The sequence below is a fragment of the Gopherus evgoodei genome, chromosome 2 (genome assembly GCF_007399415.2).
Source record: "Gopherus evgoodei ecotype Sinaloan lineage chromosome 2, rGopEvg1_v1.p, whole genome shotgun sequence".
NCBI lineage: Eukaryota > Metazoa > Chordata > Testudines > Testudinidae > Gopherus > Gopherus evgoodei.
Genome location: NC_044323.1, coordinates 81,964,263 through 81,976,484, shown reverse-complemented (window position 1 = coordinate 81,976,484; position 12,222 = coordinate 81,964,263). Strand labels below are relative to the sequence as shown.

The window sequence follows — 12,222 nt, the reverse complement described above, 5'->3', positions numbered from 1 at the left end:
CCACCAAAGACCCAGACATGGTGAGTGTAACAATTAAAAAGGTGCTCCCCCTACAGTGGTCCTGATATTTTTAAGCTATTATCTGGTCACCCTATCCCTGAGTCTGAACACACTCATCTCCGCCAGCCTTCCACTGTCAGTCTTACTCTTCCAGAACTTTCATCAATTTCATTGCTCTGAACAATCTCCGATTTGTCTTATAATATACAATTTAATAAAGACACAACCTCAACAGCAGCCCAACTACCAGTAACAGCTGTGGAATTATCTCACTTGATTTACAATGCAGTCTCCTTGTACTACATCCCAATGTAGCATTTGTTTATATTTGCAATAATAATGGGTAATGATGTTGTGGAAAATAAATTGATACTGAAATAACAACTCTAAAATCTGTTTGTAGTATGTTATTGATTAGCCTTTATTTCACAAACGTTTATTTCATTATACTTTCCTCAACGAACCCTTTTTACATTTGCCTATTGAAGCTCGTTTTCTTGAGTTTAAAACTTATCAAGTTTATCTGTAGTCTCCAATGAAATCTGCAGTCCCTCCCAATTCCATCTGCAAGGCTGATTAGTGTTGCTGATGACTTGAAAGATATAGTGGAGGGAGGGATAGCTCAGTGGTTTGAGCATTAGCCTGCTAAATCCAGGGTTGTGAGCTCAATCCTTGAGGGAGACATTTAGGGATCTGGGCAAAAATCTATCTGGGAATTGGTCCTCCTTTGAGCAGGGGGGGTTGGACTGGATGACCTCCTGAGATCCCTTCCAACCCTGATATTCTAAGATAGTGAAGATAAAATGAGCCACCTAACCAGATTTGTTTTGTTTAGCGACCTTAACCAGCAGAGCAAGATGTTAGTGACTTGACACCACACTACAGACCTATTGGGCCATTTGAAAATGATCGCTTGACAAAATCAAAACTAAACAAGCCAAGATTGAGGGAAATAGTACAAACAAGGATTCAGATCCCCATTGTCACATTCATTGGTGGCTAAAACTGATTTTATCTGTTCGTCACAAATACAGCAAAGAGCAGGATCAGTCTGAAGTATTCACTTACAAAGGAAACAGGCTGTTGTTTACACGTACAATCTAAACATCCTACAGTACTTGTTTATTTTTCTGGTGGCAATCTTGTTCCTTTGGTAACTCAATGACCTTTTTCAGTTTGGGCCTAATTTTAGCATCTAGTTTATTAGGGTTAGAGGATTCATACTACAGAATGGAAAGCAGATTGTCTTCAGGAGGTCATGGTGACAATTGAGGCCCCAATCCTGAAAAGATTTATTGAGTCCAGTGGGACTACTCACATCCTTAACTTTCAGCACAAGCACGAGGCTTTACAGAACAGGGGTCTATGTAGTTAAGATTTGTAAAGTACCTTGTGTGTTTCTTTAATTGCATAGGTTTCAGCACTTGACTTTGAGAAATGAATCCTTTTTCTGAATGAAGATTATTAAAAATTTTAAGACACATTTTGGGTCTGTCAAGATTAATTGTTATTACAGAAGTTCTCCTTTTACTCCAGGAAAACACTACATTTTGTTACATGTATAAAAAGGTAGGAAGTAGAGCCCTGCAGCAGGACTAGGATCCCGCAGGTCCTGCAGGACCCACTGCCATAGGAGCAGGAGTGGGTAAAATGTACTTCGTAGCATGCAGGATTGGGTGTGCAAAATACCTAGACTGCAGTAATTTGCAGGAAAACACTAAATCTCTCGTCAGTTTACCACATAAAAATTGTGCCTGAATTCCATTTATCTATGTAATATATTAACAAACTCGCCCTCCCCCCTATTTTTTTAAAAGTAGCATGGAGGACTCTGTTTCTTGAGGGATTAGCATGATCTAAGGTTTTTGCAGGTGAGAGCAGAATAAAAAGGCAAAAAGCAATGCAGGAGCAGGTGGGAGTGGAAGTAGGTATTGCAGGATGGGATGTGAGTGGGATTAAAAAAAAAAAAAATAGTCCCATGTAGGGTTCTCATAGGAAGTGGTAGTTTAGTCACCATGCTAGTTCTGTGCTGACTACTAATTTTGTAAAAGTATGCAGCACAAGACAAAAAATATTGAGTACACAGCAACAGGATAAAGAAGTGTCAGACTGGCCCCAGCGAAAGGAACGCAACGAAGACATGTTTACTCTGGTATCTATAACCTTTACAAACATTAAGCCACCACATCAAACCTATTTTGTAATAAGACTACCCATGACTGAGCTTTCTTACTCAGTGTATCCCTAGCCGAGTCTACATGACAATGAGAAGTTGGCATCCCAGAGAGAACTCAGAACTGGAATTTCAAGGTTGGCATTAGTCTAACTGGGCTCTCCATTTTCATGCACAGTCCTGCTACTCTCTCCCTCTGTTCTTTGGCTTCCAATATAGTGAATTTATAATTAGCAAAGCCTTGTCCTTTCTGGCTGGTGAAAATTGCTACAGAAATACTGGGACTTTTGTTGGCTGAGATTATCAGTGCTTGGCCACAGGGTGAGGGAAGGGTACAAGTGGTTCTCAAAAGAAGCAACTGTGAGACCACTGCTTAAGGAACCAACTTCTGGAACTGACAATCTGGCTATCAATGTATGTCCATTTCCCATTTTTGGAAGAGTAATGGAGGATCTTTTGGCAAGGCAGTTCAAGTGGATACCAGAGTCTTCGGATTTCCTTTACAAGGAGAATCTGGCTATAGGCTTATTTATAAAGGTGGAAACTGCACAAGCTGTGGCATCTCTTCCAGGTAATGGATGAGGTGTCCATGCTGATTCTTTTAGATCAGTGAACAGCCGTTTATATTGTTGTTTAAAAGTCTTTCTTGACTTGCTTGCAGACTCTAGCAGAAGTAGACTGAGTTGCTCAAATGGTTCTATTCTTTTTTTTTTTTTTAAACCAAGAGAGCCCAGATGGTACCTGTGGGCAATTGATCCTCCGGTTTGAGCATTCTCTCATGCAGGATAACATAGTAATCCATATGGTCATCCCATGTGTACATGGGGCCTCTGGGAGAATTAGTGACAAGACATGGACTGTGATCCGCTCAGAATACTATTGACAGCTGGCTCTATTTCCATCATGCCTACTGGGCCAGAGCAGTGGAACAAATCCTTATGTCTTTATGAACGTGGGGCCTGGATAAGAGCTAACTGGCTGCAACTTAATCCAGATAAGACACATTGTGATGGGTTCGGTCACAGAGATCCCCTTGGGACTGTCATCTGATGTGCTGAGATTACCTCTGAGCTTGTTTTCCCTGCCAGCTTGGGAGTCCATAACCCTGCCTTGTTTAGCCCAACATGCTAGTCTGCTGCAGCGCAGACCCAGGTCTGGTCCAAGCTCCCAAAGCGGAAGACTTTAACTAAAAACTGCTCAGCACATTTCCGATCTCCAGCACCCAGACACCCAGCTCCCAGTGGGATCCAAACCCCAAATAAATCTGTTTTACTCTGTAGAAAGCTTATACAGGGTAAACTCAAATTGTCCACCCTCTATAACACTGATAGAGAGATATGCACAGCTGTTTGCTCCCTCAGGTATTAATCACTTTCTCTGGGTTCAATAATAAACAAAAGAGATTTTATTAAGTATAAAAAATAGGATTTATGTGGTTTCAAGTAATAAAAGACAGAACAAAGTAAGTTACCAAGCAAAATAAAGCAAAAACATGCAAGTCTAAGCCTAATAAAGTAACAAGAATTGTACCAGGGGAAAGGATTGTCACAGACTAGGAAGGAGTCTAGTCTGTGAAAGAAGCTTATTGAACCATCTCTGAGGGAGAGATTTACCTGTAATTAGTTTCTTAATTTATTAAATAAATATATATTTATCATTTAAATAAATATTATTTATTTAATAAATTAAGAAACTAATTACAGGTAATTTACTGTGAGTGCAAAACTGCATCTGAAAAACATGGAGGTTGCTTTGAAAATAATTAGAATAATGCATGTTAAATGAATGAGTGGCACAGGATCCTGATAGGAAGATCAACAAAGGTGTAGTTGAGTAGGGGGCCCTTTAGCATGATATATGTTGGGGGGACAAGAGAATCTTCTGAAGATGGCAAAAAATAATTTAAATCATGGGTAGCAAAAAAATCCATAGCTCTTCCAGGGGATTTTTAGCAGCAAGACCTTGATCAGTTCCAGAGGGGGGCGGGAGGGGTGGGGGAGAGAGAGACACACACACTGCTTCTAATTAAACCCATGAATGGTGCTGATGGCACCCCAGATGGATCTGTAATCAGCCGTACTTGACTGGAATGAGCATCACCATGATGTAGAGATCATTGCTTCTTGATTTACACTTCAGTTTAGTTTTATAAAACAATTTAGCTAACAGAAATGATGCGACTGTAATTCCAGCCATATATCAGTGTAGAATCCATGAGAATGCCCACTTTGCAACTTTTCCCTCTGTACGAAATACTGTAGCCTCTCAACTGTAGTTTGATGAGGCCTGGCCTACACTAAAAAGTTAGGTCAAACTAGTGACGTCACTCAGGGGTGTGAAAAATCCACACTCCTAAGCGACAAACTTACCTGATACCTGCTGTAGACAGCGCTAGGTTGATAGAAGACTTTTTCAAGTGACTTAGCTACTGCCTCTAAGGAGGTGCCTCTCAGCAGCTGCACAGCTGTAAAGTTTCAAGTGTAGACAGGCCCATGGAGGAAAAGATAGGTTGAAGTGATGGGGATGGGTGGGTGTCAGAAGGCAAAGCATTAAGAAGTGTTTTGAAATATGCAGTTATTTGTATGAAAGATTCCTTGTATTGAGTGTTCTGAATCACAAAAAGAAAATTCCCTTAAAAAATGACTCATTCACATGAACACGTTACAATAGGGGAAAGAACAACATTCCAGCTGTGGTGATTTTAAGGCAAAGAAAGGGAAATACAAACACAAAGAAAAAGAATGTTCTATTCTATTTTCAATTCCCAAGACCAGGCAAGAATTTCTTAAAGGTGAAGAATCCCTTTCCTCCTTAGTAACTCCCTTCTGGATTGAAGAGTCATTCTATATAACTACAGACTGTAAATCCAAAACTGAAGTTAATATTAAAGCTGGTCAGAAAGTGTTTTATTTTTGCTTCTCATGGAAAGTTGTTTTTTGTTTTTGTTTTTTTTACTGAAGTGTTTCATCCAGAAACAGAAATATTTCAATTCAGAAATGCTGTAATGATGCTTCTGGGAAATTGTAGTTTGGGTGTGTCATGTTCCCATTCCCCTCCATAGGCTGAGCTCCCTGGCTGGACTGCATCTCCTATGATGCACCATGGACACCAAGCCCTGGCTGTGCTGCATTATGGGAGATGTAGTCCAATAGGCAGTACAGTCCATACAAAGGAATGAGAACATGAAGCAATCAAACTAACACTCCCATGAAGCCCTACAGTAGCATATCCAAATTGAAATATTTCAGTTTTTGGCATTCAGTTTTTACATCATTTAAAAAAAATAATCCACAAGAGGCAGACAATTTTCTTAAAATGTTGTTTAATCAAAACCCCCGTTTTCCCTCAAACTGTTTCAATAGAAAATTTTCAACCAGCCTGAGTAAATATACTTTGTACTATCTAGTGAAGGATCTCCAAGAAACAAACAACCATTACTGATCTTCATTACACCCCTGCGAAGTAGATAACTATATCAACCTCATTTTACAGACTGAGGAACACAGTGGTTCCATGAGTTGTCCAAGGTCATACTGTCAGCAGCAGTCAAGAAAAAGAACCTATATTTCTTGACTTCCAGACCTGCACTCCAAGCACTAGACTATGCCTCTGTACAAACAACAAAACATATTTTTTGAAATCAAAAATAGACTACTTGTCCTTTTCCCTACCTCGCCCTCCAGTCTCTAATTTATCCTGCCCCAACAATTCCGCATATGTACAATTTTACTCTGGAATTTTGTTTGCTACCACTCTAAGACAATTGTATACTATGCACATGTTATTTTATATTCTAAATTTCAGAAAAGGCTTTTAGAATTCAAAGATCAAAATAAATTGGGGATAGAGACAGCAACCAGAACTCCCATTTCAAATAACAAGCCAGTTTTCTGTCTCACAGCTTGGTTCTGCTAATCACCAAACATACTTGGAGGACTCAATTCCCCACTGCCTTGCAATCTAAGTAGTCATTTACTCCTGCATAAAATAGGTGTAAAAAAATAACAGCAGGGCAAGTGAATGGTTAATTCTGATCTGGATGTTTTTTACCCACCCTGTACAGGCACATAAAAGGTATAAAGGAAGAGGAGGTGACAGAGGATGTAGTTGAGTGGGGTCTTAAAAGCAAAGACAAGAAGTTTAAACGTTATGTGGTGTGTAAGAGAGAACTAGAGCAAAGACACAAAGGGGGTGGTAGCACAGCCAAATCAGTAGGTGAGAGAGAGTTTGAATAGTCATATGTGCCAGGGAGACCAGAGAGAGCAACATTATGTGCCAGGGAGACCAAAAAGGAGGAAGTTTGTTTTCCCAGAAGGTTAACAGGGTGCCCTACACCTCAATGAAGATCTAGATCCATAGTGTCATATGCCAAAAATAAACCATGATTTTAAAGTTTATTAGCTACTGAGGTTATGAGAGGCCTTGGGGATGCTCGGGTTTTCTCCCTTTTACAAAGAAATATATGAAACTGAGCTCTGTTTCTTTTCTAAAGAAGGGGTGCCCCATAGATGTATTGCTTCATCATCCTTTGAAGAGACTTGGGAGTATAGTTATAATTTGATACTTAGGGGCTATGTTCACAAATCCTTCCAAACAGATGAAAATATATCATTTGGAAATTTTAGACTAGACAGTTTACAAGCTTAATCACAATGCTGTCTGGTTATTTAGTCAACATTTAGCTATGCTTACCTGGCGCAAAGCCATGATTATCCTGAATAATATGGCCTATCCCTCTCCAAGGTAGCGGAAGTACTGAATAGGCATGAATTTCAGGTCACACTGTATGGACCCTGTGTTTTTTCCATATTCAAACTTTGCAATTATCAAGGCTGATAATACTAGAAGTAAGCTTCAATGCTTTTTTAAAAAAAACTTTTTTTTTTTAAAGGTTTGTGGATGTGCATGCAGATCATGTTGTATCTCTGCTCTGCCTACTCCAGTCCTACCAGCAGACAGTTTATGGAAATTTACAAAAATCAAGTCTGAATTTCTTCAGTGTTATAGGACAGAATTTAATAAAATTTGTAATGAGAGATAATTGGTGGTGCTGGGTAATATCAAGCATCCCAGTAATGCAATATAACTTTTGGGCACAAATCTGCAACCCTTACTTATGGTAGCAATTCCCTTTCCTTTCCCTCTATCTGTTTGGAAGGCTTCAATGAGACTTCTTGCGAGAGTACGGGTTGCAGGATCAGATAATGTCTCTCTCTTCCTATACTTAAGAAATCAAGACATTTTCAGGTAAGAAAAAAAACAATGTGTTCTCCTTTCCATATATTATTGTTGAAATTATATCCCAAAATGCCAGAACACAATTTGAGTCATTTAAGGAACTTGTTTCTCTTAAAACTCAGAGTCACCCTAAATAGAAATGCACCACACTAATTCTGGCAGCTGAATGCCAATACTAGTGCACATCAAACTCTCATAGGGTTTATTAGTATTTACACACATCATAGGAAATATAGCTCCCATTGTGGGGTAGTATAAAGAAAGCTAAGAAAAGATAAGAACTGTATGCAGTTAAAGCTCTAAGTTACAAAAGCTTTTTGAAAAGTGGAAGTATTAAAATACTTCTCATTTTTAAAAGTACCATTGAGTTCAAATTACCTCAGATTTAGACTATCTGAAAGTTTTTAAGAGAGGAGCATCAACGTTTATGGGATTCTAGATATGAAGGCAACAGTTTAAAATTAAGATACTATGCAGTTATTCAATTATGAATGCAGTTTTAAAGTATTCCAAGCTAAAACAAACTTTACTTTTATTTTACACCACTGCATCTACAATTGTCACTGTATCTTGACTGAGATTTAAAGCTAACGGCTTTTCTCAGCTCACTGCAACACATTAGCACAGCCACATGAAATAAGGGCAAAGCAGGGAGCAATCATCTTTGGCAAACAAATTACTGGCGTATGTCATTAGCATCTAAATGAGATCTTCATGTATTATTTAAAAAATGAGCATGCAATGAATAGCTTTTCTGTCTGCATGAAACACACACGCACGAGTCAGTTTTTAACAGGATGGACAATTTCATCAAGGCACCAAGAGCTGCTGCCCCCTTTAAAAAAGTTGGCTCTGCCTCTTAGACACAAAACCCAAAACTTTTGCACAGGGATATACAAATAAAAGCAACTGGTGACTCTCCTCTCAAAACACTGTTGTAAATTCTGTCCAAGAAGGCCAGACCGAAACTAACTGAGCTGTCTTTCCTCCACTGAAGTGTTAAGAAAGACTCTGGAGAGGGAAAAGCAAGAACCTGGGGTGGGGGTGAAGGGCTAAATACATGCCTGGTGTAAGCCCATCCCCGCACCCATCAGTGATGACTGATGGCTCTTTAGAATAGTTACAAGGCCAAGAGGCAAGCTGGGAGAGTCACTCTCTTTTCTTGGACCAACTTTAGTCGGGGAGAGACAAGCTCTGGAGCCGCACAGAGCTCTTCCTCGGGTCCAGGCCAGAGCTCTGGGACACGCGTCCCTCCCACCGACAGAAGCTGGGCCCGCACCATGGCTCGGGAGTAGCCTGGGACCCACAGCACGGCCAGCAGCCAGGCGGTTCTAACCTCTTCGGGCCGGGGAGAAAAGGCTCGTGGAGAGCCCCAGGCTGAAGCCCCGAGGCGCCCTCCCGGGCACGCTCTGCAGCGGTGCCTGCGCCAGGGGCTCGCTGCACCCCGCGCCCCGGCCCCCCAGGGAGGCTGCCCCGTAACTTCCCAGCCCAGCCCAGCCCGCGCCGCCTCTCCCGCCCCGGCTGGGGGCACCGCCCGGCCCGCGCCCCTCGCCGCTTACCGGCCAGCTGCAGGAGCTGAGCCGCGGCCAGGAGGAGCCCGGCCGCCAGCGCCACGGACCGGCCACCCGCCATCTCCCAGCATCAGCAGCCCCAGCCGGGCACGGGCCTCCACGGCGCGCAGGCGGCTGCTGCTGCTCCTCAGGTGCGGACGTGGGGGGGGGCTCCCTACAGCCACGAGCGCCCGCTGCTTCCTGCTCCGCCCTGTACCTGCGAGACAGCAGGCGGCCCCGCTCCTCCCCGCCGGCTCCAGGTGAAACTCCGCCCCTTCCTCCTGCGCTGCGGAGAAGCCGCCGCTGGCGAGCCGGGAGCGGGCACTGCAGCGGTCATTAGTCACTGCTCCGTCCCACGGCCTCCAAGCGCCGCCTGCCCAGCACTGGGGGCAGCCACCTCTGCGCTGGGGGGCGGCAGCTGTTGGACAGCGCACAGCCCCTGCTATAGGGCGGGAAGCGGGGAAGGGTACCGAGTCCCGCTGAAACGATGGAAGGAGGCGGGTTAGTTTGGCGGAAGAGAGTTACCCCGGCTGGCACTGGGCCAGGCGTGAGGCTCCCCATTTGAATGACAGCTGCCACAGGATACCTCAGGACAGCGCTGAAAGCTGGGCAGCACCTTGGACTGCCTCCACTTTGAGGTGCCCCCCCCCCCGAAAGTCTCCCTCCAGAGAGACTTGCCTTCTGCCCTCTCCCCCTGCATTGTAAATCTGTGTTCTTGGGAAAGGAGAAGGGCATCGCACTGAAGGTTAGCGCAGGGTGCGGATTGTCTTGAACAGCCTCTGTATGTTTGTAATTATTCTTAGCACTGTGACTTATCTATCCCTTTTCATTTTCGAATGATTTGCAAACGTTAATTAATTAATCTTCATGGCATCCCCCCTTAGAAGTAGCTAAGCATTACCCCTATTTGACCGATGGGGGACTGAGACACAGAGTTTTAGATACTTGCCCAGTGCTGCCCGGCTAGCCATTGGCAGAACCAAGACGACTTGCTGACTCCCCTAGACCTGTGCTCAGACTTACTAGAAGTTACATGCCTTTTCCCCAGAGGACTGTATACTGTAAGAGCCTTGAGATCATCTCAAAGTTCTTTGGAGTTTCTGACGAATTCTGGAGGATCATTGGGCTGATGTGCTAGCATCTAGGCTTGTTTTTATTTTTCTGAAGGTTCAAAGGGACGCTTTGAGTATTGCTTTGCTCCTTTAAATCTATCAGTTTTGCCAATTTACTTTTTAATATTCCCTGAATAATGAGGGAAGATGGATTAAGCTGCCTAAAAGATTTGAAATGTGAAAGCTCCATAAAATGTCATGTTTAGGGTGGGCAAAGGGGGCTGTATCTAGAAGTAATGGGATGAAACTGAAAAGGAATAATGTAGGTGAAACATCAAGAATAATTACCTCGTGAGACGTACTAAACTATACTGTATAGTGGTTTCTTAAGGAAACAAGTGAAAACACCATTGCTTGAATCATGTAAAACTGGACTCTGAAAAGCACTGAAGAATATACTATAAAGAATAATCCTTTACTGTTAGGAGATAGTAATTAGAGAGGGGGGGAAAAACATGATTCTATGAAGTAAAGTAATTGCACTTTTTTCCAAAGTTGATGCAAAAGGGATCAATCCTGCTGCTATTGATGTCAGTGGCAAAAAGTCCATTAACATTAAATAGAGCTGGATCAGGCCCATGATAAATAAATAATTCATAGAAGAAAACTCATATGTATATGTGTATACATTTTTTCATGTACTCCCTCAGTCCATTGTGTATTACAGTGGCAATTTTACAAAACAAATCTAAATTGTATTCAAAGTAAGAGATTAAGCAGACAAGAAAGGGAGGAATGGAGGCCAAGAGATTCAAAAATTGGGCTTCAAAAATATCTTCTGGAGTTGGGATCCTTAATTTCTCTGTGGGCACCTCTGAATGGCAGTCCTTTTTGAAAATCAGCCTCTTATTTAGGATAAACCTTGATTAGCTCAATCAGTGCATGCAAAGCCCTGGCTTGCCCTTGTTGAGGGGTCAGCACTGGTGCAACTACTCTGATTGCTGGCCCCTGTTGCTGAATTGGAGCTATTCCTGAGCAAAGGCAAGGCCCTACTGTGGCAGTCAGTTGGTGGGTGACTAATACTGTTCTCTTCGCAAAGCTTACCGAAATGCTGAGTTCAGTTTACTGTTACATTATCCAGTCAGCATTGTGGTCACCTTAATTGTTTCATCTTATTTTTTTAAATGAAGAAATAAGAAAAAAGGCGGGGAGAAGAAACAGAAAACAAGGGTTTTTTGCACAAAGTATTCTATTAAAGTCACCAATATACCATGTCAGTGCAGAGATCTGGGGAAGCACTCGTCACCAATGATTGACTAACACTTGGATGTGATCAATCAGACTTTCAAGCTGCTGCTTGCTAGCCTCTGCAGATGAACCTCTCCCTTTTACGTGTCCTGTTACAGGGCTTTGCTAGGAAATACAGCCATTACTTTAGCTTGAGAATGCCTGGCTGAAAGGGTGAACATTCTTGTGATTTTTGTTTGTTTAAGGAACTTTAAGGAAGATCCTTTCTGAAAAGGAGCCTTAGAGTTGGAGATGATAGGGCCTAATGTGTCTCTCAGGATCTCTGCTTGACTTCAGTGCAGTTGTATGTGTATAACTGAGAGCAGAATTTGTCCCTATGTCTATTTTTCCTAATGCAATTGACAAATAATTCCCTAAATTCACAATAATTACAATACATCTGACACAACAACCCACATGCTTATTTACTGCATTAGCCTGACCTAGGAAGAAGAAATGGTGTTGATTCTTTTGTTTATCTCCAGTGAATTCTTGTAGAATATTGATTTTCAAACTGTGGGTCACATGACACTAGCTCCTCCTACTTGTTTCTGATCTAAACTAAGAACTATAGCTGACTGGAGGATGGCAGTTCTGTTTAGCTGCAACTTTCAAGGTTTTGTTCCACCCTGGTAGACAACCTAAACCTCTAGAACATTTTCATTAAAAAAGAATTGAGTCAAAATATCCGCTTTTGGATCAAAACCCGAGCTTTTTTATTTGGGAAGGTGGGTGTGTGTGTGGTGATGTGAGGATGCTGTGTAGGATATGAGAAACCCAGATTCAAGTCTCTGCTTTGCCTGATTCAGAGCAGAATTTTTCTTCCCTGATCATGCTGAATCAGTGAAGGGGAGCCAGGATGCTCAAAACCCTGGGAGCCTTAGTAGCTGGGAACCTCAGAGCTTGTAAGTTGGGGCTTTCA

General features: G+C 42.3%; 1 protein-coding gene across 2 annotated transcripts in view; it reads right to left on the bottom strand.

Moving 5' to 3' along the window:
* Positions 1 to 10,574, bottom strand: part of CDCP1 (CUB domain containing protein 1) — a 47,158-nt gene extending 36,584 nt beyond the window's left edge. For both annotated transcript variants that reach the window (XM_030551170.1, XM_030551171.1), the window contains exon 1: positions 8,971 to 10,574. In XM_030551170.1, the coding sequence (XP_030407030.1) occupies positions 8,971 to 9,043 (73 nt within the window). In that variant the 5' untranslated portion in view covers positions 9,044 to 10,574. The remainder of the gene's footprint in view (positions 1 to 8,970) is intronic.
* Positions 10,575 to 12,222: the final 1,648 nt, after the last annotated feature.